General features: G+C 41.5%; 1 protein-coding gene across 1 annotated transcript in view; it reads right to left on the bottom strand.

Annotated features, from left to right (window-relative positions):
* Nucleotides 1-26,424, bottom strand: part of LOC122553173 (WD repeat-containing protein 64-like) — a 135,079-nt gene that overhangs the window by 88,777 nt on the left and 19,878 nt on the right. The window contains exons 4-6 of the mRNA XM_087990995.1: nucleotides 22,617-22,723; nucleotides 7,386-7,415; nucleotides 4,676-4,786 (exon numbers count right to left, since the gene is read on the bottom strand). Of these exons, the coding sequence (XP_087847121.1) occupies nucleotides 4,676-4,786; nucleotides 7,386-7,415; nucleotides 22,617-22,723 (248 nt within the window). The remainder of the gene's footprint in view (nucleotides 1-4,675; nucleotides 4,787-7,385; nucleotides 7,416-22,616; nucleotides 22,724-26,424) is intronic.

Genomic DNA, 26,424 nt, shown 5'->3' with positions numbered 1-26,424 from the left:
CTACATAGCAGAGTCTTGCTCGGGCAAGTGAATTTCTGAAACTGATGAGATGATGCAGGGAAAGATGGGAGCAATGTTACAGAAGTGAATGCAGCCAATATTTCTGTTGTAAACATGGGGCAAGAAACAGTCGTTTGTATGTGATCTGGTGTAGCCTAGAGACAGTTTTCAGGAGGAAAACATAACCTAATGATAGTGATAACAAAAATGATTGTCGGGGCGTGGGGGGAAGCGACAAATATTGTGACATTTGTTTTGGTAAGGGTGGACTCCTCAGGCCTGTAGGCCTAGTCTGCCAAAGAAAGTTATGTCTCATTTGATTTTGACACACTCAAAACCCACCATGTTATTCAGAGTGGACACTGATATTAGATGGGCAGATTTTGATCATGCGAATGCCCCCAATAATGCACATTTATCAGGATTGCAATATTGTTAGAATGTGATTATTTTCAGTTCTCTGATGTTTATTTATCATAACTTTACATAGAACATAGAAAAATACAGCGCAGTACAGGCCCTTTGGCCCTCGATGTTGCGCCGATCCAAGCCCACCTAACCTACACTAGCCCACTATCCTCCATATGCCTATCCAATGCCTGTTTAAATGCCCATAAAGAGGGAGAGTCCACCACTGCTACTGACAGGGCATTCCATTAGTGGAAAGCCCTTAGAAATACAGAAGATTAAGTAAACAGCAGGTTTTCATCAGCCCCTCCATTAATGTTATGGCAGACAAACCAGAGAAGCCTGCAGAAATACACTCCATATCTCCAGTACATAAATAATTAGAAAAACATAGTTACTTGCTTCGCATGTGCAAGGACAGAAGACAATCTGTTAGCTAAGAAAAAGAAAATATCCTGAAATGTACTGAAGTCTACAAGAGATATTTAGATGATTACTTTATATCAACAATGTTCTTCATGCCTGCCCAAGCTCGATACTGGTTCAGTTGGTAGGAAGGGTGTGTAGGCAACATAAATTAATACAAACCCGCCAACAAAGATGGTGCCATTGTAGTCTGGTGCATTTATTTTTACCTCATGGAGTCTCAATGCCAATTCTTCAACACGTTTTCTTACTTTCCCCTCGGCCATGCCCCCACATCCGAACATCAAGCAACTGTTTCCAAGATTGTCATTGATCTCATTCCCTCCAGAGATCTTAAATCACCCCGCACCCCACCTCCCCCCTCCCCTCCGCCTCCTACCTTATAGTTTCCCAACTCTGGACAGCCCACTTCTACCTCCTTCCCCAAATCCACAAGCCAGACTGCCCCAGTAGGTCCATCATATCAGCCTGTTCCTGCTCCATTGAATTCATTTCCTCCGATCTTGACTCCATCCTCTCTCTACTCATCCAGACCCTGCTCACATATATCGTGATTACTCTGATGCCTTCCACCATCTTGGCAATTTCCAGTTTCCTCTGCCTTAACTGCTTCCTGTTTACCATGCATGTCCAATCCCTCTATTCCTCCATTCCCCCCCCGGACGGTCTGCGAGTCTTGGCTTCATCCTTGATCAGAGGCCTGAATGATCTCCACTCTCCTCTGCCGGGCTGAACTTGTTCTTTCACTGAACAATTTCTCCTTTAATTCATCTCACTTTTCTCAAGTCAAAGGAGTGGCTACGGTCACCTGCTTGGGTCCCATTTATACCTGCCTCTTTACTGAGGATGTGGAACAATCCTGGTTCCAGTACTTCACTGGTCCGCTCCCACAACTCTTTATTTGGTACATCAACAACTGCTTCAGTACCACTTCATGCTCCTGTCAAGACCTTGAAACGTTTATTCATTTTGCCTCCAATTTCGACCCCTATAACTTTCACATCATTCATTTCTGGAATTTCCCTTCCTTTATTTGACCTCTCTGTCTCCATTTTGGGGAATAAACTGTCCATGGCCATCCACTAAAAAGCAATGCACTTCCATAGCTACCCTCATTGCAGGTCATCACACATCCTGTAAGGGCTCCATCCCATTCTCCCAGTTTCTTCACCCACGTAGCATCTGTTCAGATGCCGCCTCCCTCCGAAATAGCGCTGCTGATGTGACTTCCTTCTTCCATAACTTTGGCTTCCCACCCACTGTGGTTGACAGGCCCTTCAACCGCATCCCACCAATCACCCGCGTTTCCACCCTTGTACCCACCCCATCACTCACAACAGCATAATCAGGTCCCCCTTGGTCTCACAATTATCATCTCACCAGCCTTCGTATGGAAAGGATCATTCTCTGCCATTTCAGACAACTCCAGCAGAACACCACCAATAAACACATCTTCCCCCCACTGCCCTGTCTGCATTTTGCAGATATCGTTCCCTCCAGAACACCTTAGTCCATTCATCAACGGCTCACACCACTCCCTCCCATTCCCATGGCCCTTTCCCATGTAACTGCGGAAGGTGCAACACTTGCCCCTTCACCCCCTCCCTGCTCACTATCGAAGGGCCAAAACAGTCTTTCCAGATGAAGCAGCATTTCGCCTGTACCTTCTCCAATCCTGTGTGTTGTATTTGCTGCACTCAATGTGGCCTACTCCACATTGGAGAAACCAAACACAGACTGGGTGACTGCTTTGCAGAACACCTCTGGTGTCAGCATGACCTCAACCTTCCCGTAGCTGGTCATTTTGACACAGCGTCCTGCTCACCATGTTGCAGTGTTCCAGTGAATTGCTGCACAAACTGGAGGAACAATATCTCATCTTCAAACTGGGCACTTTACAAACTTCGGGAGTTAATATTGAGTTCAACCCTTTCAAATTGTGAACTCATTCCCATTTCTTCCCTTTCTTTTAGCTTTACTTGTTACATTCTCTGTCACCATGTCCTCTCTCCCCTTTCCCCAGCCCAGTGGGACTGTCTTTCATTCAAGTCTGGCAGTCAGACATACCATTGCTCTGCCATTCTTACATTCCGATCACCTAATCTGAACTATCAACACCCTTTTCTCCCTCAGCACTGTACACTACAGCGCCACACCCCCACCCCCCCACTCCCACTCCAAACTATAGCATAAGTGATAGTTTGGAAATGGCAAGGGCTGGCCAGTCTAAAATTTAACAAAACAACTGGTTCCAATTCGAAGGAAATGTGCTGGATCTTTTAACCAAGCCATCTCAGCCTCTGGCTGCCCTCGTGTTTGCCTCTGATCTGCTCCCTGGTGGTGGTGCAATAGACTGGAGCCTGCACCTGAAATCCCCACCACTGCAACAGTCCTTGAAGGATAAAACTTGGGTATGAGGGGCAAGTTTATTGAAATTTCCCACTACCCACTTCATTCGGGAAAATCCTGTCTTACATCAATAACAGGGTTCACTCTACAATGGAAATTGTTGCTTTTAATGTCTATTTCCATGCTCTTTCCTATAGCAAATAATATTTCTGCCAAATAGTCATTGAATTACATCTTCATTGTCTTAGCTTCAATATTCACTTGCGAAAATGCATTCTATATTCTAACGAAGGTTCACATGACTAAAAACATATTACCTCCCCACATGCTCCCAGTGTTTATTCTATGCTCACACTCACTTGTACAGATTCAATCAGTGGAAATAAACTTTCACTATTTATAATTTCAAATATGTTAATGCTTCTGTTGGATGCACTCTGAACCTTCTCTGCTCCAGAAGGCATAATTTGTCAGATCTGATCATAAATATGTCCTTTTATCAACAATATTATTCCAGTGAACCTAGGATACAATCCTGGCTGCCAAATCCTTTCTGTACCACAATGTCTTGTTCATATTCATAATCCTTTGTTGCTTTTGTAGTTAATGCCCTTGTGTGTATAAAAATAGAATTTCATTCGTCCCTTGAGTGGCCCTTGCACTTCCAATCTTATTTTTAGATGTCTGTGCATCTATACTCCTGGATCTCTTCAATCTTTCAATCCACTGAGAATTTGTTTTGTTAGACTTACTGCTATTCTCTGTCCTTGTGCTTAAAATAAACTGGTGATACATTTCATTGCCATTCTCTGTGCATTAGTAATGCCTGAAGAGCATAAAAATATGCTACTATGAAGGAATTAGGACAGAAAGTCATTTTTGAATCTGAAGGTACTCCCAGGTTTCTTCACAACTTCATGAAATCACTGAGTTCCCCTGAGTCTGATTTGCATATGACTCTTCATACCTGCACCGTTCACAGTTATAAACTCAAAACACGGGCTAACTGGTTGAACGTTGTACCATGTCTACCATGTCAACTCAAGCAGATAGAAGTTTGGAGTTGCTGATACAAAACAGTCGCTGTTGACCAAAATTTTGAAATCTTGAATAAAGATTTTTGGAAAACTGCTTTTTAAAGACTTTTTAATTCCAGTCTGTCCACAGATGCAGAGACCTGGTTACCACAAGATTAGACTACCACCAAAGGTTTGAAACACACCCACACACTCAACCACTTATCCAAAATCAGAGTTTCTAGGTGACAGGTAAAGCCCTAAGGGTTTCTGATTGTGTGCCGTCTTTAATATGGATGCTGAAGGATGCAGCAAAAGTTACATATGTAAAAATAGGAAGGATAGAATTAATGGCTCTATTTCTACTTAGTACTGGTAAATATGCATTGGGCCAAGCCACTCCTTGAGTGTTATTTCCTCTAGGATTCTATAAACAACTGAATACTCCATTCAATGGGCAAAACAATAAAGTTTACCTGGTTTTTAGTCTTTGGTTTATGATCCCATATAACAATACTTGTTTCAGTAACAGCTACAATTCGTTTTAACTGGCTAAGGTAATCACAGCCAGTCACTTGGGAAACATCCTACAAGAAAGTGAACAAATGCATAATATATCTACAAACAATCATAATCGAAAGTCAACAAAACATAATGGTTACTCATTCGTTGCCAGAGAACATAATCATTTCTTTCTAAATTAACTAGGATTCAAAAAAACAGATTTTGCATTTGCTGATCTGAAAATAATCCACAGCATTATTATTATGTAAGTGCTCAATCAGTTGAGATCTAGATGTTCAACCTTGCTTCAGCAGTAATACTCTTGCTTCAGAGTCAGGTAGTTGCCATAAAAAGTAAAAACTGATGTTCTGGCCTGATTAATTGGATATTAGTTATGATATTAGATGAAAAGCAGGGGATATCAGCCAACACTTAGCCCTCAAGCAATATTATTGAAAGAGTGATTATTATCATAAAAACATTAATGGGACATTGTCACGTACAAATTTGCTGGTGCTATAGTATTACTAAATTGTGGATACTCCAAAATGGCAGTCAAGTCCCAGGTGGACTGAGGAAGTACTTCTGGGATATTCTCAAGACCTCACTAATAGAGGGCGGCATTCCCACAGACACCTGGGAATCACTGGCCCAAGACCATCCAAAGTGGACAAGAAGGATCCGGGAAGGCATTAAGCATCTCGAGACTTGCCATTGGGAAAAAAAACGGAAGCCAGGAGAAAACAATGAAAGGCTCATAGTGCTACATCAGTGCCTCCATCCACCCCTTCCCGTGACCAGCACAAACCCCAAGTGTAACACAGCCCATGGTAGCCGTATTGGTCTATACAGCCACCTACAGACTCACCCTGAGGGTGGTGAAGGGGTATTGCGGGCCACGAACTGGGGAGGTTGGGGTCACGGATACAGTGTGCACTGCATCTGAGAATCAGTCAGCCCAGGGAGGGTGTGCCCAGTTTGTCCACGATCCAAGCCATCAGCAGTGAAGTCTGCATGTGTTTGTCTCAAGTTTCAATTGATCAGGATTGGGAGTATGGGACTTACGAAACTGCTGGCACTGACCCACCTGATGCTTCTGACTTTGACTTTGCTCCTGACACTCAAATGAATGCATTATTTGATTTGTCTCTGACCTTTGGCAAATGAACATGGACAAACTTGAAGATTGAGCAGGACTTAGCTATAATCACATTGCATCTAGGGTCTCCACCCAAACTATTTTTTATGTCAACAAAACATTTCCTCCTCTTATGTTCTTTTTGTACTGTAACTTAAAATTGGCACTTATTACTTTTTTAAGATTTAAATTATAATTTACTCTTATGTTACATCTTCACAATATCCATGAATCTCATTATACCACAGAAAAGGAAATTGCTGGAAAAACCCAGCAGGTCTGGCAGCATCTGTGGAGAGAAATCAGAGTTAGCATTTCGGGTCGAGAGATCTTTCCTCACTAGGAGTGATATAGGGGTTGTCAGGACATACAGAGGAGGAGTGGTGCTGGTTATAGGGAGAGGGGAGCATCATACACCAGCAGGAGAGGGAGTCTTGTGTTCTGGGGAGATGTATCTGGCAGGTGACATGGCAGGGTTAGATGGGGAGGGTGAAAGAGGTCTCATGGCTTGAGGGAGAATGCAGTTGTCGGTTCACAGAGGGAGAGGTTTCTGGGTGATGTCAGAGTCTGGGGGGTGCAAGGGTTCTGGCACAAGTCTAGTTGGGAGGGTAGGTGTGTGGTAAGTTATCCAGGAATTAGAATAGGATTTTTAGGTTTTTTTTAACTTCCCTAAAGGTAGCAAGTTGGCTCAGTGGTTAGCACTGCTGCCTCACAGCACCACGGATTCTACCCTTGGCTGACTATCTGTGAGAGTTTCATCCACATGATCCAGTTTCCTCCCACAGTCCATAGATGTCCGGGCGAAGTGGATTGGCCATGCTAAATTGCCCACAGTGGTGCAGGCTAAGTGGATTAACTATGGTAACTATGCGGGATGATAGGGTAGGGGGGCTAGGATGCTCTATAGAGGGTCAGTGTGGACTCAATGGGCCAAGAAGCCTGTTTCCACATTGTAAGGATTCTATGACAAGTCTTTACCTGTGAATTCTCTGATTTAGATGGATACTTTCAGATGGCTCCAAGTTCAGGGATTTAGCCAAGTGGAATCTTTAAATTCCTGGGCAATTCTCTTGGTATGTGTGACAATGGGCATTCTGTGGAGTCCAGATGTGTAACTCCCATTTATGTCATAGAAACAAATGTATTGCCATTGGAAGATTTGGACCCATATCTAAATAATGGATAATTTTGATTTGTATAAAATCAACATTAGAGTCTGTAACATAAACGGAGAGCTCGTGAAACACAGCAGATCTGGCAGCATCTGTAGAGAAAAAAACAGAGAACTGTTCTGACAAAGTGAGACGAGACTTGAAATGATAACTTTGTTTTCTCTCTATAAGTGCTGCTAGTCCTGCTGTGTTTCCACAACACTGTTTTTGTTTCAGATTTCCAGCATTCACAATTCTTTGTGCTTGTTAAAACCTGTAGCTGGCAACAGTTCTATTACAGACATGAAAGAGACAGTAGGTATTCCAGCAGATCTCCACTAACTACATATATGGCTGTTGTATTTCACTTCAGTGGAAACAGAAGGTACTCACACCAATGTCACTGAATGTTTGAAGCTTCATCTGGAAAACAGATCATAAACAGCAATGAAAACTCAAACTGATTGCCTACAAAGAATCACAAAAACACATTTCTATTTAAAATCTTTGCGTGTCGAGGGAAATATTAGTCATTTTAATATTAGTAATAGAAAAATTAATGGAATCTCTGCTAAGGGAAGAAATAGAGATCCATCTACTCAAATTAAAGGATAAGAATTACATCTATTATGAAAATCAGACAGTGAAGTCTTGCTTGACCAATGAGTTTTTGAAGAGGTAACAGAGAATAGACAATAATAATGCAATCGAAGTTGCATATCTAGTTTTCCACAAGGCCTTGATAAGTTGCCATATAATGGATTAATGTACAACATCGGAGTATGCAGTGCCATGGAACAAGCAGCCAAATGAATAGGTAGATGTCTGCAAAACAGAAAGTGGATAATAATGATAAAGGATATATACTCAGGAAGTGGATGGGAGTGTTCCACATGGATCAGCCTTGATCAGGTTTCACTCATGTTCATAATCTGCATTAATGATTTGTACTTTGAACTCAAATATACAGTTGTTAAACTTAAAATTAGCAACAGGATGACATAGATTGGGACTTGAAATTTGAAGGGCTTATGTCAATTGAAAAGAACAAGAAGCTAGGAAAAGATGAACAACTGCTCTGTTAGTTATTGATGGTATTAGCACAGCGAAGACAGGTTCAAGGCAGAAGTCACTTGTTGGAGTGTAGTGTTGGCCCCATAACAATAACCACATGGTAGGATGCAATATAAGTAAATAGTGGGAGCTTGTCAGAACAATATAATGTTAATCATAGGGAATTTTAATTTACACATAGATTGAGAAATATCAAATGGACAAAGGTAACCTAAATGAGGAGCTCAGACTTTCACACAGAAACAACGGGATGAATAGGCTCTTTCTGTGCCATTACCTTTCAATGCTTCTTATGTGTGAGGGATGGTTTCTTAAAACAGTACATTTTGGATGCAGCCAGAGAGCTGGCTATAATAGATGAGATATTGTGTAAAGAGAAAAGATTAATTAATAATCTCACAGCAAAGGCACTCTTACGCCAAGCACTCATAATATAACTGCATTTTACATTTAGTTTGAGGAGGGGAAGACAAGACTGGTATTTTGAATTAAAAATGTGGGCTTAAGGGTACAAAGGCAGAAAGTTAAGGTAAACTGGCAAAGTAGAATCAAAGAGTGCCTACAGTGCAGATAGAGGCCATTTGGCTCATTGAGTCTGCCCCGAACCTCTGCATCCCACCCACCCTATAACCTCTCATTTTACATGGTTAAGCACTAAGCATGAACACTACGGGGCAATTTAGCACAGCCAATCCACCTAAAATGCATGTATTTGGACTGTGGGAGGAAACTGGAGCACTCAGAAAAACCCATGGACAGAATGTGCAAGCTTCACACAGAGAGTTGCCCAAGGCTGGAATGAAACCTGGTTCCCTGGCACTGTGAGACACCAGTGCTAACCACTGTGTCACCATGCCACTCAGGTTAATTAGGTTAAAGCTCAGTTCAATAGAGGCTTCTCGTAGTGTACCAGAAAGTTTGGTGCGAGGTGCCTTGCTGTTTATGGTGTACATTAATGGTCTGGATATGAATGATTAGATTAGATTACTTTAGATTACATTACATTACTTTACAGTGTGGAAACAGACCCTTCGGGCCAACAAGTCCACACTGCCCCGCCGAAGCGCAAACCACCCATACCCCTACATTTATCCCTTACCTAACACTACGGGCAATTTAGCATGGCCAATTCACCTGACCTGCACATCTTTGGACTGTGGGAGGAAACCGGAGCACCCGAAGGAAACCCACGCAGACACGGGGAGAATGTGGAAACTCCACATAGTCAGTCTCCTGAGGCGGGAATTGAACCCGGGTCTCTGGTGCTGTGAGGCAGCAGTGCTAACCACTGTGCCACCATGCCGCCCACGGTGTAAGCAGTTTGTTCAGTAAGTTGGTATATGTTACGAAAAATGATAGTATGGTAAATAGCAAGGAAGAAATCTTCAAATTACTTAACAATATAGGTGGGCTGGTCAGGTAGACAGAACAAGGGTAAATAGAATTTAATCCTGAAGAGTGTGCGATCATGCATTTTGGGAAGAAGGGAGTATATAATGAATGATAGGATCGTAGGAAGTACAGAAGATCACAGGCATCTTGGTGCACTTGCCTGCAGATACCTCAAGGCAACAGGCAGGTGCATAAGTTGGTGAAGAAGGCATATGGGATACTTGTCTTTATTTATTGAGGTATTGAAGACAAGAACAAGGGAATTGTGGTGGACCTGTGTGTAGTTTTGGTCACCACACTATAGGATGGGTGTGATTACATTGAAATAGAGAAGGTATAGAGGAGATTCGCCAGGATCCTGGGCTGGAGAATTTCAGCTTTGAGGAGAGATTAAATAGGCTGGGTTTTCTTTTCTTAAAGCACAGAAGGCTGAGGGGGAACCCGATAGAGATGTACAAAATTATGGTAGATATTATGGCAGATAGAAAGTAACCTTCCCCTTTAGTGAAGGGATCAATAACAAGACGGCATAGACTAAGGTAGGAGTTTATGAGAGTCTAAGGAAGATTTATTTTTCCACACAGAAGGTGTTGAATATCTGGAACTCATTGTCTGAAAGGTGATAAAGGAGGGAACAATCACAACATTTAAGAAGTGCTTAGACGATCACTTAAAATGCCAAAGCACACAAGATTTCAGGCCCAATGGTGGAAAGTGGGACAACAATAGATAGGTACTTGATGATTAGTTCAAAGGGCTGAAGGACCTCCATCCATTCTGTAAAACACTGTTACTCTAAATGCAGTGGCCAACATTTAAGTGGATATTTCAGAATACACAGGTTAGGTATATGCCAAAGAGAAACAAAAAAAAATCCGAGGGAAGGATCCAACATCCATGTATAACTACAAATGTTAAAGATCATAACAAACTTAAAGAAAATGCATGGATTATGCAAAGATGGTGGCAATTCAAAAGACTGGTCAGAATAGAAAAAGAGCAAAGAATAACAAAAAGGTTAATAATGAGGAAAAGAAAATAAGAGTTTGGGAAAATGATGCTGGTAATATAAAAGTAGATAGTAAGTGTTTTACAGATACATAAAAATAGTTCACAAAGTGAGCATTGGTCCTATAGAAAATGAGTCTGAGGAATTAATAGAAAGTAAGGAGATGGCTTACAAATTACACAGATACTTTACATCAAAAGAAACATTAAAAATGCTGGAGAAACTCAATAGATCTGGCAGCATCTGTGAAGAAAGAAACAAAGTAAGTGTTTCGAGTCTTGTGTGACTTCTTCAGAACAGTTCAGAAACTTAACAGTCTCATCAGAGAAAAGGCTGTGGAAAAACTAATGGAATTGAAGGCTGTGCAATGTAATAATCTCTAGTGTTTGTGTGCTATATTAGCATGTATCAAGGATTGGTTGACTAACAGGAAAGAGTGTTGAGTTAAATGGGTAAATTTCGGAACGGAAAGTTATAACTAGTGGAGTGCCACAAGAATCAAAGATGGCTTTAAACAATTTGTGATGTACACTCATGACTTGGACACAGACCAACTTTTTTAGTGCCAAACTTGTTGATGATACAATGACAGAGAGCGAGCAAGTTGTGAAGAGGATACAAAGGGGAAAGGGATGCAAATAGATTTGGCGATTGGGAAAAAAATTGGCAGATTGAATTAAATGTGAAAACAAATGAAAAGTTCATTTCGGCAGGAAGCATAAAAATGAAGAATATTAATTAAATCATGAAGCACTGCAGAGGTAATTGGTTGTACTTGTTCTTTTTAAAATTCGTTCACAGAATGTGGGCATTTCTGACTAGGCTAGTGTTTAGAATTTGACTAGGCTAGTGTTTAGAATCATAGAGTCATAGAGCTAAACAGCTGAATGGAAACAGACCCTTCAGTTCGAATCATCCATGCTGACCAGATATCCTAAATGAATCTACTCCCATTTTCCAGCACTTGGCCCATATCCCTCAAACACCTTCCTATTCAATACCCAGCCTTTTAAATGTTGTAATTGTACCAGCCTCCACCATTTCCACTGGCAGCTCAGTTACTGCCCATTTCTAATTGTAGTGGGTCTGGAGTCACATCTAGACCAGACCAGATACGGATGGATATTAGTGAATCAGATGGGTTTTTCCCAACAATTGACGATGGATTCACGGTCATCATTAGACTTGTGATTCCATATTTTTATTGAATTCAAATTCCACCATCTGCCATGGCAGGATTTGAACCCAGGTTCACAGAAATTACTAAATGTTTAGCATGCAATAATAAAGCGTAATTGGGAAGGCGAATGACATGTTAGTTTTTATTGGAAGGGGATTGGAGTATAAAAGTTGTGAAGCCTTGTTACAACTATAAGGCTACTGGTGATATAACATTGAGAGTACTGTGTATAGTTTTGGGTCACTGAGCGTATTCAAAGCTGAGTTAGGTAGATATTTGAATGATAAAGGAGTTCAGGGCTATTGGGCAATAAAGTGGAGTTAGGTCACAATCTGCTTAGCCATGTATTTATTGAATGATGGAGCAAGCTCAAGGGGCTGAATGGCTCACTTCTGTTCCTTTTTTTATGATGTTATCCTTTATGTTCATATGAGGGAATGTTCATATAAAGGATGGAATTACGACACATCTGGATAGCAGTAACAGGATAGGTCAGAGTCAGCATGGATTTATGAAGGGAAATCATGCTTGACTAATCTTCTGGAATGTTTTGAGGATGTAACTCTGAAAATGGACAAGGGAGATCCAGTGGATGTAGTGTACCTGGACTTTCAGAAAGCCTTTGATAAAGTCCCAACATAGGAGGTTAGTGAGCAAAATTAGGGCACATGGTATTGGGGGCAAAGTACTGACTTGGATTGAAAATTGGTTGGCTGACAGGAAACAAAGAGTAGTGATAAACGGCTCCCTTGCGGAATGGCAGGCAGTGACCAGTGGGGTACCGCAGGAATCAGTGCTGGGACCACAGCCTTTTACAATATATAATAATGATATAGAAGATGGTATTAATAGTAACATTAGCAAATTTGCTGATGATACAAAGCTGGGTGGTAGGGTGAAATGTGAGGAGGATGTTAGGAGATTACAGGGTGACTTGGACAGGTTAGGCGAGTGGACAGATGCATGGCAGATGCAGTTTAATGTGGATAAATGTATGGTTATCCACTTTGGTAGCAAGAACAGGAAGGCAGATTACTACCTAAATGGAGTCAAGTTAGGTAAAGGGGCAGTACAAAGAGATCTGGGTGTTCTTGTCCACCTGTCAATGAAGGCAAGCATGCAGGTACAGCAGGAAGTGAAGAAAGCTAATAGCGTGCTGGCCTTCATATCAAGAGAGATCGAGCATAGAAGCGAAGAGGTTCTTCTGCAGCCGTACAGGGCTCTGGTGAGACCGTACCTGTAACATAAGTGTGCAGTTCTGGTCTCCAAATTTGAGGAAAGACATTCTCGCTATTGAGGGAGTGCAGCGTAGGCTCACGAGGTCAATTCCTGGAATGGCGGGACTATCTTATGTTGAAAGATTGGAGCGACTTGGCTTGTATACCCTTGAGTTTAGAAGACTGAGAGGGGATCTGATTAAGACATATAAGATTATTAAAGGATTGGACACTCTGGAGGCAGGAAACATGTTTCCGGTGATGGGTGAGTCCTGAACCAGAGGACACACCTTAAAAATAAGGGGTAGGCCATTTAGGACAGAGATGAGGAGAAACTTCTTCACCCAGAGAGTGGTGGGTGTGTGGAATGCTCTGCCCCAGAAGGCAGTGGAGGCCTAGTCTCTGGATTCATTTAAGAAAGAGTTGGATAGAGCTCTCAAGGATAGTGGAATCAAGGGTTATGGAGATAAGGCAGGAACAGGATACTGATTGAGGATGATCAGCCATGATCATAATGAATGGTGGTGCAGGCTCGAAGGGCAGAATGGCCTACTCCTGCACCTATTGTCTATTGTCTATTGAAAAGGGAAAAGAGGTTATACTGATAGAATTAAATGTAAAAGGATAAGAGGATAAATGCTGCCATAGATGAGAAAGGTCAAAGACTTATGTACTGTACGTTCCATGTAATTCAATGAAATCAATTACGAGAGAGATTTCTCAATAATTGCAGCTAAAAATAGACCAACTCAGATACCTTGTCTCATTAACAACATATTGATTATGAAGCAGTGGTGGTATTCTGACAAATTATTTCTATGTTGGAGTTAATATGCACTGCAGTTGCATTGAATGCACTTGCAGTTACATAATAGAAATGCTGTCGGTAGGTTCTGCCAACAGAAAACAGGAGAGAGTAAGAGATCCAAGAAATGGTGCAGAAGCCTGGATGAGGAATTAATGGATTCTGACAATTTCATTATTAAACTTTGGGTTCAAATTCCATTGAACAGCTATTTTAAGACAGTGGTTAAAGTGCTGCCAGAGGAGTGTTACCTGAGGTGTTGAACTGTCAGCTAAGAGTATTATTCAAAAGAATTTTTAATGAAGTATTAAAAATAGTTCATCCAAAATCAGCTGGATCACACAGAACATTAAAAAGAGCTAAGATGTTTAATGGTTTAATACAAAATGCTATGTTAGAAATTATTATTTAAAGTAGAAGTATTCATATTTTCAGTATCAAAGAAGTTTCTGCATTTTTTGAACAAACACAAGGAAAGATAATTCTTCTCAGTTGATTCATCCTATCCGTTCAGTCCCTTATCTGTCTTCCAGTACAATTATCATATTCTTCTGACCAATGTGCTACAATCACACAGCAATGTAAAATAATTGTTTGTAGAGAATAATGAACAAATTAGTTGCAACAATGTATTCAATAAGAAGGAAATATAAAACGGTTATAAAAAGTCAAAGAGGTAATGATAATTGACATCAATAATAATTAAAACATTCAGGCCCAATTTGAATATTTCTTTCACTCACGCTGACAATTATATGTGTCACACCTTAAAGGAAAAGATTTAATTTTTAATTGTTTGATTGAAAAAATTCCAATATCAGTTTCAAATTTATCATTTGTTAGTTTGTACCCTTAGGACTCAATTCTTGCAAAAACATTTGCAGAGAGCAAAAAATGCACTTGAGGCATAAAATCTTGAAGATCTGCCCTGGGACCTGGTCTCTGACTTTTCTCTCAGGTGGAAGGGAATAGAGGCTGGTTCAAATTTACATATCCAAGGTTGATTAAAGCAACTGCATATGTTAAAGTGCATATTCATGTCTCTTCTAGTGGGATTGTGGATGGTAGACCTGGTAGGCAATGTTCTCAAGATATTGGAGTTCTTTGGAGAGAATGTACCCTTTTGAAAAGGTAAGGTACCATGTTAGACGTGGTCCCAGGACTCTTCTTGGAGAGGCCAGGTGTTCTTGGAAGAGGCAAGGTACCCTTTTGTGGAATTCAGTTGCTCTTTGCAATTGTTAAGTGCAAACATGAATTCCCTTGAGCTGTCAAAGGAACCTGCCAAAGGGAGGAATCAAGGCAATCACATCTCCTGGCATTTAAAAATTTGAAAGAAAAACTCTTTGCAGTGTTAAAAAAATTGCTATTTTTATTATGTCTGTTGACATAAGCCTGAGAACTATTATTACAGGATTAACCCTGCATAACTGTTATTACTAGCTATCATTATTACAGTAGAATGCTTGACAATTCACATTTGACTGACATCTCCAAATGTGGCCTCCAAATGGAATCTTTGAGAAACACCAATGGGTTCAAACGATTGTTCATATGAGGCACTAAGCTTGAAAGGACGTTAAGTGTAGTGAACTACTTTTTATCGTTCTGCTCATGGTAGATATTAGTTGAATATTGGAGGAGAGCCAGATATACAATGGAATAATCAAACATAAATGCAAAATTGAAAAAAAAACTGTTGTTGAAGCATTCAGCAGATGAGCTGAGGCAGAGGCAGATATGGGAAATACCTTTATTCATTCACAGGATGTGGGCATTGCTGGCAAGACCAATCACTAATTGCTCTTGAGAAGGTGGTGGGGAGTTGCATTGTTGAATTTCTGCAGTCAATCAATGGGATAGGTGCATTCACAATGCTGTTACGAAAGGAGTTTCAAGATTTTGACCCAATGACAATAAAGGAACATACAGTGGTATGTGCCTTGAGGGGAACCTGCAGATAGTGATGTTCCCATGCTACTATTGTCCGATTTAGAGGTAGAGGCCACAGATTTGTAAGGTGTTGTTGAAGGAGATTTGGTGAATTGTTGTAGTGCATCTTATCTATGATACACACTTCTGCCACTGTTCAGTGGTACAGCAGTTGAATGTGTTAGATGTAGCGCCACATCAGGTTGCTTTGTCTTGGATGATGCCAAATTTATAAGTGTTATTGAAGGCAAGTGAAGAATATTCCACCATACTCTTAACATGTGCCTTGTTGATGATAGACAGGCATTGGGGAGACAAGCGTGTAATTACTTGCTGAAAAATCCCTACGTTTTGACCTGCTCTGTAGCCACAATATTTATTTGGCTGGTGCAGTTCAGATTGTGGCCAACGGTAATCCCCTAGATATTGATAGTGGGAGATTCAGGGTCATAATGCCATTGAATACCTAGGGGATGATTGTTGCATTCTCTCTTGTTCAACATGCTTGGCACTTGTGTGGCATAAATGTTAGTTCAAGCTGAATATTATGCAAGTCTTGTTCCATATGATTAGAGAACACTCAGCATGTGAGGATTGCTGCTGATCCAGGAAATCTTAATAGTGAATTGGATATATGGCTCAAAGTTCATCTCAGGGTCAAATGCAATTCAAAGATTGCAAATAATCTTGTTTAGCCTCAGGAGATTGCCAGGGAGAGCAATGAAGCCAATGACTTCATCTGAATATCAATGTTGGACAAAAAGTCTATAAGTTTAGAGACAGTGAACTGTTAAACATGATAGTGGTGAAATAGTGCTGAGTGGTATCTGCATATATATCGAGTCGTGGAGTCATACAGCATGGAAATTGACCCTTTGGTCCAACCAGTCTAAGCCAATCATAATCCCAAACTAAACTAGTCCCACCTGCCTGTTCCTGGCCCATATCCCTCCAAATTTTTCCTATATGTGGCAAGTGACATTGCTTTCAGATTTTGTCACCAAAGGTCAGCATCTATATGAGAAAAAAACTGGGAACCAACAATAGATGTTTGGGGATAGACATTAAAGATGAAATTGTACAGGCAAAAATGAAACTAGGAGAATACAATCCTAATTTGGAGATGTCGGTGCTGGACTGGGGTGTACAAAGTTATAAAATCACACAACACCAGGTTATAGTCCAACAGGTTTATTTGGAAGCACTGGCTTTCAGAGCGCTACTCCATCAGGTGGTTGTGGAGTTGAGGATTGTAAGACACAGAATTGATAGCAAATGTTTACAGTGTGATGTAACTGAAATTATATATTGACAAAGACCTGGATTGTTTGTTAAGTCCCTCATCTTTTAGAATGAACATGTTGGTTTAAAAGGCATTAGGTATATGAATAGGAAGTGATTGAAGGGATATGTGCTGGGTGCTGGCAGGTGGGACTAGATTGGGTTGGAATATCTGGTCGGCCTGGACTGAAGGGTCTGTTTCTGTGCTGTACATCTCTATTACTCTATGACACTATGCATAAATCGCAGAACATTTAAAAGTTACATTCTCAAGTGAATTTTAACAATTGCTGTTATGTCAGCCCAGATAATGCATTGAAGGTGTGAGGTGCCCTGTGTGAGGCTGTCTGTGCCCCAATGTTCAGACTGATTCTAATCTAAAAAATGGATTTACAGAATCTTACATGGATTCATGCAGTTTTTGAGCAAAGTAAAATGTAATTATGCAAGTACAAATTCACCCCACAAACTTATATGTGTAGGTAGGCATGTGGGTGTGTGTTGGCAGGGGGGGTGGGCAGGGTTTATGAATGTCTGTGAGAGAGTGTATATGTATGTGTATGAGTGTAAAGGGGTATATGTCTGTGAGAGGGTGCATGTGTGAGTGTGGGAGTGTATGTGTGAGCATATGAAAAAGGGTCTGCGTGAGTGTATGGGTCTGTAGGACAGTATGTGTATCTGTAGGAGTGTGTGTATGTAGGAGTGTCTGTGCTTCTCTATTCCTGATGAAGAGCTTTTGCCCGAAACATCAATTTTCCTGCTTCTCGGATGCTGCCTGACCTACTGTGCTTTTCCAGCACCACTCTAACCTAAACTCTGGTTTTCAGCATCTGCAGACCTCACTTTTGCCTAGGAGTGTCTGTGTGACTGTGTCGTGTGTGTGTGTGTGTGTGTGTGTGTGTATAGTGCAATGGGGTCGCCTGTAGTGTGACATGAACCTAAGGTCCTCGTTGAGGCCATCCCCATGAGTACTGAGCTTGACTATCAGCCTCTGCTCTGTCACTTTCCCTTGTTGCCTGTCCCGAAGTCTGCCTTGGAGGAGGATGGTCACCCGAAGGTCCAAGGTCGAATGTCCTGGACCGCTGAAGTGTTCTCCAACCAGGAGGGAACACTCCTATCTGTTGATTGTTGTGTGGTGTCCATACATCCATTGCTGTAGCCTCTGTTTGGCCTCGCCAATGTACCATGCCTCAGGGCATCCTTGCCCGCAGCGTATGAGATCAACAACTTTGGCTGAGTCACATGAGTACCTGCCACGTAAATGGCAGGAGGTGTCCCCACGCATAATGGTGGTATCCGTGTCGAAACTCTGACACGTCTTGCAGTGTCCACCGTGAAAAGGTTGTATTGTGTTGTCCTGAAAGCCGGGCAGTTTGCTGCAAACAATGATCTGTTTGAGGTTTGGTGGTTATTTAAACGTGAGAAGTGGAGGGCTGGGGAAGGTCTTGGTGAGAGGCTCATCCTCATTGATAATGTGTTGCAGGTCGCAATGAACATGGTGTAGTTTTTCGGCTCCTGGGAAGTACTGGACTACGAAGGGTCCCCTGTCAGTTGCACGAGTCTGTGTCCTGAGGAGGTCATTACAGTTTCTCGCTGTGGCACGTTGGAACTGGCGATCGATGAATTGAGCATCGTATCCCGTTCGTATGAGGGCACCCCGACTACTTCCAGGGTAGAGTTTCTAATCTACTGTTATCTCTGCATTATCTCCTTAAGTGTCTGATTATCAGTCTGTCACAAACTATCCTATGTTCTTTCAGTATTCCAGGATATATATTGTTGATCCCAGGTAATTATTATGAGTCCATTAAAGCTGTCTAGATTTTTCTTGTCATTTGTATGTGTTGGCTTATATCTGATCCATGTGCTTTTATAAATGGTACTTAAAAAGCTGCATTGTTAAGCTCAATAAACACTACCATTGATTGAATCTCCACAACTGGTTACTTCAGTACTGAAGATGACCGAAAATGCCCCTTTCTAGAGGTGAAGATAATTTATCAGAAGATAAGGCCTTTATGCCCGACAGATAAAAATCACCTAAAAGTAATTAATGTATTTTGCTAAAATTATGAGATGAAAATTAATAATGTGAACAGATGGTGCATTATTACAGATTAAATAGTGATTTGATAAAATACTGAATAATATGATAATGGAAAATATGCAATTAAACACATTGATGTGTATAAATACTGGAAATCACACTGACAACAGTCTATGCAGTTCTATCAGAATGTGAAAGATTCAATAAGTGAAAATTACACATAAATCATCAAGCCTTGACTAGTTTTATGACACAAGTGATATTTTAAACACATTCTGGAACATACTGTTAGTACTGGGCTAAATGATAAGAAAGTACAAATAGATATCACTTTTATTTAATTTACTGTTGAATGAAAAGTTCATTCATCTCCTTGCAAAAAAAATCTTTTTAATCACTTAGGCCTTTTGTTCTCCAATCTCATTTTTAAACAATAAAAGTTCCAGCACTAAAGATATTCCAGGTTGTTAGAGCACTCCTCAGAATTAACCTCAGGATTGATCATTAATAACTGTTCCAGATGATACTCTGAAAATTAGGTCTGGGAAAAAAAGATACTGAAATATTTTTGTTAAAAAATGACCCCAAAACAGAAATTTGAACTCATGCTGTTTTAATAAGAACATAAGAACTAGGAGCAGGAGTAGGCCATGCAGTAAGATCGTGGCTGATCTTTTCTTGGCCTCAGCTCCACTTACCCACCCTCTCACCATATTCCTTAATTCTTTTACTATTCAAAAAAGTATCTGTCTTAGCTTTAAAAACATTCAATGAGAAGCCTCAATTTTTTACTGGCCATAGATTCACAACCCTCTGGGTGAAGAAGTTCCTTCTCAATTCAGTCCTAAATCTGCTCTCCCCAATTCTGAGGCTATACCCTCTTGTCCTAGTTTCACCTGCTACTGGAAACATCCTCTCTACATTTATCTTATCTATTCGCATCATAATTTTATGTTTCTATAAGATCCCCTCTTATTCTTCTAAATTCCGATAAATATAATCCCAGTTTACTCAGCCTTTCATCATAAGCCAACCACTCAACTCCGGACTCAAGTGAGTGAACCACTTCTGCTCCCCTCTGTGGGTGTCAGTACATCCTTTTTCAATTAAGGAGACCAAAATTGCATACAGTACTCCAGGTATGGCCTCACCAGCACTCTGTTCAACTGCAACGTAACTTCCCTGCATTTAAACTCAATCCCTTTAGCATTTGCCTTCTTCATTACCTGTTGCACCTACAGACCAACCTTCTGTGATTCATGCACAAGCACACCCAGATCCCTCTGCACAGCAGCGTGCTGCAATGTTTTTACCTTTCAAATAATTGTCTTTTTACTGTTATTCCTATCAAAATGGATGACTTCACATTTGTCAACATTGTACTCCATCTGCCACTCGCTTAATTGATCTCTCTCCCTCTGCAGACTTTCACTGTCCTCTGCAGACTTTGCTCTGCCACTCATCAATATGTCAACTGCAAACTTTGACACACTACACGTGATCCCCAACTTCAAATCATCTATATAAGTTGTAAATAATTCCAGTCCCAATACTGATCCCTGAGGCACACCACTGGTCACTGATCACCAACCAGAAAAGCACGCATTTATCTCCACTCTTTACTTCCTGTTGGTTAACCCATCATCTACCTATACTAATAGATTGCCGGCAACACCATGCTTTTTTAAATTTTACACAGCAGCCTTTTGTGAGCACCTTGTTGAATGCCTTTTGGAAGTCTAGATACACTGGGTCCCCATTGTTGACCATGCTCGAAATGTTTTCATAGAATTCCAGTAATAGTTTTAAACATGACATATCTTTTATGAACCCATGGTGTGTCTGCCTAATTGAACGATTTCTATCTAGATGTCTTGCTATTTCTTCCTTGATGATAAATTCAAGCATTTTCCCACTACAGATGTTAAGCTAACTGGCCTATCATTCCCCATCCCTTGTCTACCTTCTTTTTTAAATAGTGGCGACACATTCACTATTTTCCAATCTGCTGGAACTGCCCCAGCGGGGCGGAAGTGGGTACTGCAGATGCTGGAGATTAAAGTCAAGATTAGAGTGGTGCTGAAAAAGCACCGCAGGTCAGTCAGCATCTGGCAAAAGTGCTTCATCAGGAATTGCCCCAGAGTCCAGAGAATTTTGGAAAATTACCACAAGCACATTTGCTATTTCTCCTGTCAGCTCATTTAGTACCTGGGATGCATTCCATCAGGGCCAGGAGACTTGTCTACCTTTAGCTCCAAACTCCAAACTTCCCCAACTTTTACATTGCCCAATTTTTAAAGGAAAATTATTATTTCCTCAGAGTCCAGCCTAATATTAATTGTATAAATATTCTTCAGAAGTGATGAATGATATTGAGATCAGCATTTTATTGGCTAATTTTGGCATATGCTGCACTTTCTACTAGAACCCCTTTAGTTAGTTTGTGAGGGTGCTTCTGCAACGCAGTTAGAAAGAAGTTCCTGGAATGTGATGCTGCGGCAATGAAGGTACAGTAACTATATAACCAAGGAAATGATACGGTTTTACAAAATCAGAATTAGTTCAGAATTGGCTAGGTTTTGCTTCCTCAAAAGGCTCTATTGATGGAGTGTTAGTGTCCCTACCTCTGGCCCTAAGCATCCTGAGTTCGAGTCCCATCTACTCCAGATGACATAGCATCCCTGAGTAGGAAAATAACACAAGTGTAGAAAGAAATAGTTAACGAGTTATTATTTTTGGGTGGCACGGTGGCTCAGTGGTTGGCACGGTGGCTCAGTGGTTGGCACTGCTGCCTCACAGCACCAGGGACTCTGGTTTGATTCCAGCCTCAGGCAATTGTTTGTGTGGAGTTTGCACATTCTCCCCGTGTCTGCGTGGGTTTCCTCCGGGTGCTCCAGTTTCCTCCCACAGTCCAAAGATGTGCAGGTCAGGTGAATTGGCCATGTCAAATTGCCCATAATGTTAGGTGCATTAGTCAGAGGGAAATGGGTCTGGGTGGGTTACTCTTCGAAGGGTCGGTGTGAACTTGTTGGGCCAAAGGGCCTATTTCCACACTGCAGAGAATCTAATCTAATCTAAAAAGGCAACACATAAACATGGACACTTCTACCCAATTTGTTTCTGTTGGAAAATGGTTTCCTCAAGTCTGTGTTTCTCAGTAGAATAACACAAATACTCTGCTTGTAGAATAATTTGCTTCAATAGGACAAATTCAATGCACCCCAATCAAATTATTTTTTCTTCTACTACACTATGATTTTACTTTTAAGTTCAATCTTTAATTTTAATTGCTCTAATCCTGATTGTCAGGTTACCTTGGTCATAAGGTCTGGAACATTTGCTCTACGCCTTTCTGCCCCTACCTCGCTTCCTTCCTTTTAGATATGCTATTAAAGCTATTGCTTTGACCAAGATGTTGGTAATTTGACCTGTCATCTTGTTATGCAATTCAGTGTCATCCTTTATTTTGTAATATTCCTTTGAAAGACCTGGAGATGGTTTATGATGCTAACGGTGCTAGATTAATATGTTGTTATTGTTATTGTTGGTATGGATGATCACTGATGCCACACTTTTTAACTGTCCAATAAATAATTTTTAAAAGTTTACACTTGTATTCTACTTACTTTTCCATGAATCTTAAGTTACCTGAGTTTGCAATATTAAAAAAATAATGATTCTCAGACTTACCTGGCTGTTATAAAGTAGAATAACCCCTTTTAATGTAGCTACTAACACATGATCAAGATGGTGCACATTAACCACACAGTGAATGTGATCATGTCTCCTTTTTAACTCTGTCAAAACAAAACACCAAATTCCAATTAGTACAAAGACCCAACAACGTCTTTTCTACATCAGGCAGCTAAGGAAATTTGGCATGACAACGAAACCCTTGCCAACTTTTATAGGTGCGCCATCAAGAGTGTTCTGTCTGGATGTATCACTACCTGGTATGGCAAATGTACCATTCAGGATTGCAGACGGTTACAGAGAGTGGTGAACTGGCAATCACAAAGGCCAACCTCCCATCCATTGAATTCATCTACCAGGCCTGCCGTCAAGGAAAGGCTGCCAGTATTCTCAAAGATTCATCCCATCCTGGCAATGTTTTTCTACAACCTCTACCATCAGGGAGAAGGTACAGAAGCCTGAACACACGCACCAGCCAGTTTCGAAACAGTTTCTACCCTACTGTTGTTAGAATACTGAATTGACTCACAAACTCTTAACATTCGCCTGTTCCTCTGTTTTAGCTTTTTGCCGCTGTTTACCTATAATTTACTCATCTATGCTACTTAACTCTGTGATCTGCCTGTTTTGCTCACAAGACAAAGCTTTTCACTGTGCCTCGTGACAATAAATTCAATTCAATTCAATTAGAACAATTTGCAAAAATTCCAAATTTCTCTATTTTATCTAGAAATAACTAACTGTCTTTTCTAATTAATGAATTTAATTAGTGAATTTTTGGAAATGATCTACTGTCTTGAAGGTAGTACTGCTAAGTGTTTTAGTGAATTTGACCGGTGCTTAGTCTTACTTAGGAGAGCTAGATTCTGGTCCTTTTAAGGGAGTTTTCAAATGTGGTGGTAATGCCGCCTGAATTCACACAGTTTGGGGTCTTGTGCTGGGTGGATGCAGAATGGTGCAGTAGAGAGATGTTGTTGTGATGTGTACCCCAACATCCAGAGAAAAATGTCCTGCTTTCCAACCAACTATTGAACAGTGATACGAGAATAGCATTAGTGAGTGGCATGAGGCCTGTCTGCACAAATTAGCATCTTTATGATGTAATCGCACCTCACTGGTATCCAGTTTTCCCACTCTCTCACCCACCAGGTATAAACTTGATGCTGACAATTCCCAATATGACAGCTGGAGACTCCAGCTTACTGCTTGCTCCTCTGGTACTCCATCAGTCACCAACACCTCAGGGCATGCTCCATGTCCAGCAACCACATCCAAAGCCCTGTCCACCAGGACCTATAGGTCCCTGTCAGGAAAGCAGGATGCCACTTTGCCTTTGTAGTGCAGGGTAGCTGCAGACTGCCAGTGTTTGACTGGGTGCATGGTTGGGCTTTAAAGGTGCTACGATTGGGGTGGCACAGTGGCTCAGTGGTTAGCATTGCTGCCTCGTAGCACCAGGGACCTGGGTTCAATTCCAGCTTTGGGGACAATCTGTGTGGAGTTTGCACATTTTCCCCATGACTGATGGGTTTCCTCCGGTGCTCTGGTTTCCTCCCACAGTCCAAAGACTTGCAAGTCAGGTGGATTGGCCATGCTAAATTGCCTGTAGTGTTAGGTTCATTAGTCAAAGGGAAATGGGTCTGAGTGGGTTACTCTTCAGAGGGTTGATGTGGACCTGTTAGGCCAAATGGCCTGTTTCCATATTGTAGGGAATCTAATCTAATCTCCTGGCAGCACAAAACCTGGCATTGGTCAGCAGTGTCATCTGCAGGGAGTGGGGCAACATGATGACAGGGATGTCATAAGAGTATGGTGCTCAGATTAAATTAGGTTATTTACACCGTGGAAACAGGCCCTTCTGCCCAACAAATCCACACCAACACTCTGAAGAGCAACCCACCCAGACCCATTCCCCTATATTTACCCCTTCACTCCGGTTTCTTCCCACAATCCAAAAATGTGCAGGTTAGGTGAATTGGCCATGCTAAATTACCCGCAGTGTTAGGTGAAGGGTTAAATGTAGGAGAATGGGTGGCGGGTCGGTGTGGACTTGTTGGGCCAAAGGGCCTGTTTTCACATTGTAAGTAATCTAAACCTAGCACAATGGGTAATTTACCATGGCCAATTCATCTGACCTGCACATCTTTGGACTGTGGGAGGAAACCAGAGCACCCAGAGGAAACCCACGCAGACCCGGGGAGAATGTGCAAACTTCACACAGACAGTTGCCTAAGGCAGGAATTGAACACCAGTCTCTGGCACTGTGAGGCAGCAGTGCTAACCATTATGCCACCATGCCACTGTGCCGATAATGCAATGAATTTGAGAAGATAGCATAAGTAAACAAGTTAGGGTACATGGAGAGGAAACCCTCTGTGAAACTCAACAAAATTGACATTTAGCCAACTTCTGATAAAATTCAGTCCTACATTTCAGACAGCTGAAAGATTCACTGATTCTCAACTCTCTTACAACTACCAATCAGAGGATAGAAAAGGGAAAGAACATTCACAGGCGGATGTTTAAAACTAAAAGTGTTCAGAGTCCATATCACTAACATTAATCATCACAATGAGTACAAATTTCACAAGAGAAAATCCTGCAAGTGAGAACTGCCATTGATAACTGTGATGATTACAAAGTGATGTAGATTCACCTGAAACTGGTACATAAATAACTATTGGAGATGTGGCACTTCTTGGGTACCGAGAATGCATCTTCTGTTAATTGGGATTTGGCAAGGCCCAAATAAACGATCATTATAGGGTACTCTTCAGTCAGAGGCACAGACAGGTGATTCTGCGGTCATGGGCAAGAATTCAGGATGGTGTGTTGCCTCTCTGATGTCAGGTTCAAGGATGTCTCAGAATGGTTGCAGCATATTGTCCACGGGGAGAGTGAGAAGCTGGAGGTTGTTGTACACATTGGTAAGAATGACATAAGTTAGTGAAAGGGTTAAGGTTTTTAGGTGGGAGGTTAAAAAGCAGAACCTCAAAGGTAGTAATCTCTGGATTACCGTCAGTGTCACGTCCTAGTGAGAGTAGGAATAGAAAGGTAGGGCAGATAAATCAGTGGCTGAGAAAATAGTGCCATTGGCAGGGATTCAGATCTTTGGATCATTAGGATCTATTCTGGGGCAGAAGAGATCTGTTCAAAAGGGACAGGATACACCTGAACTGGAGCAGGACCAATATCCTGGTGGGGAGATTTGCTGGGGGTGTGAGTGGAGTGGAGTCTAACTAGTAATGAGAATAGAGAGACAGATGAGGATGGTTCAGAATTTAAAGTGAGCAAGTTAATTAGACAAGAAAATGTGTTGCTGGAACAGCGCAGCAGGTCAGGCAGCATCCAGGGAACAGGAGAATCGACGTTTCGGGCATAAGCCCTTCTTCAAGTAGGCGGCCTGTCTCCCCTATATTGGGGAGACAGGCCGCCTACTTGCGGAGCGTTTCAGAGAACACCTCTGGGACACCCGGACCAACCAACCCAACACTTGTGGCTCAACACTTCAACTCCCCCTCCCACTCCACCAAGGATATGCAGGTCTTTGGACTCCTCCATCGCCAGACCACAACAACACGACGTTTGGAGGAAGAGCGCCTCATCTTCTGCCTAGGAACCCTCCAACCACAAGGGATGAACTCAGATTTCACCAGTTTCCTCATTTCCCCTCCCCCCATCTTGTTTCCGTCAAATCCATCGAACTCAGCACCGCCTTCCTAACCTGCAATCTTCTTCCTGACCTCTCCGCCCCCACCCCAGTCTGACCTATCACCCTCATCTTGACCTCTTTCCACCTATCGCATTT

Source organism: Chiloscyllium plagiosum, unplaced genomic scaffold (genome assembly GCF_037043375.1).
Source record: "Chiloscyllium plagiosum isolate Xiang-an unplaced genomic scaffold, Cpla_swu_hap1 HiC_scaffold_10, whole genome shotgun sequence".
NCBI lineage: Eukaryota > Metazoa > Chordata > Chondrichthyes > Orectolobiformes > Hemiscylliidae > Chiloscyllium > Chiloscyllium plagiosum.
The sequence above is the reverse complement of the archived record's forward strand: the minus strand, read 5'-3'. Positions and strand labels throughout refer to the sequence as shown.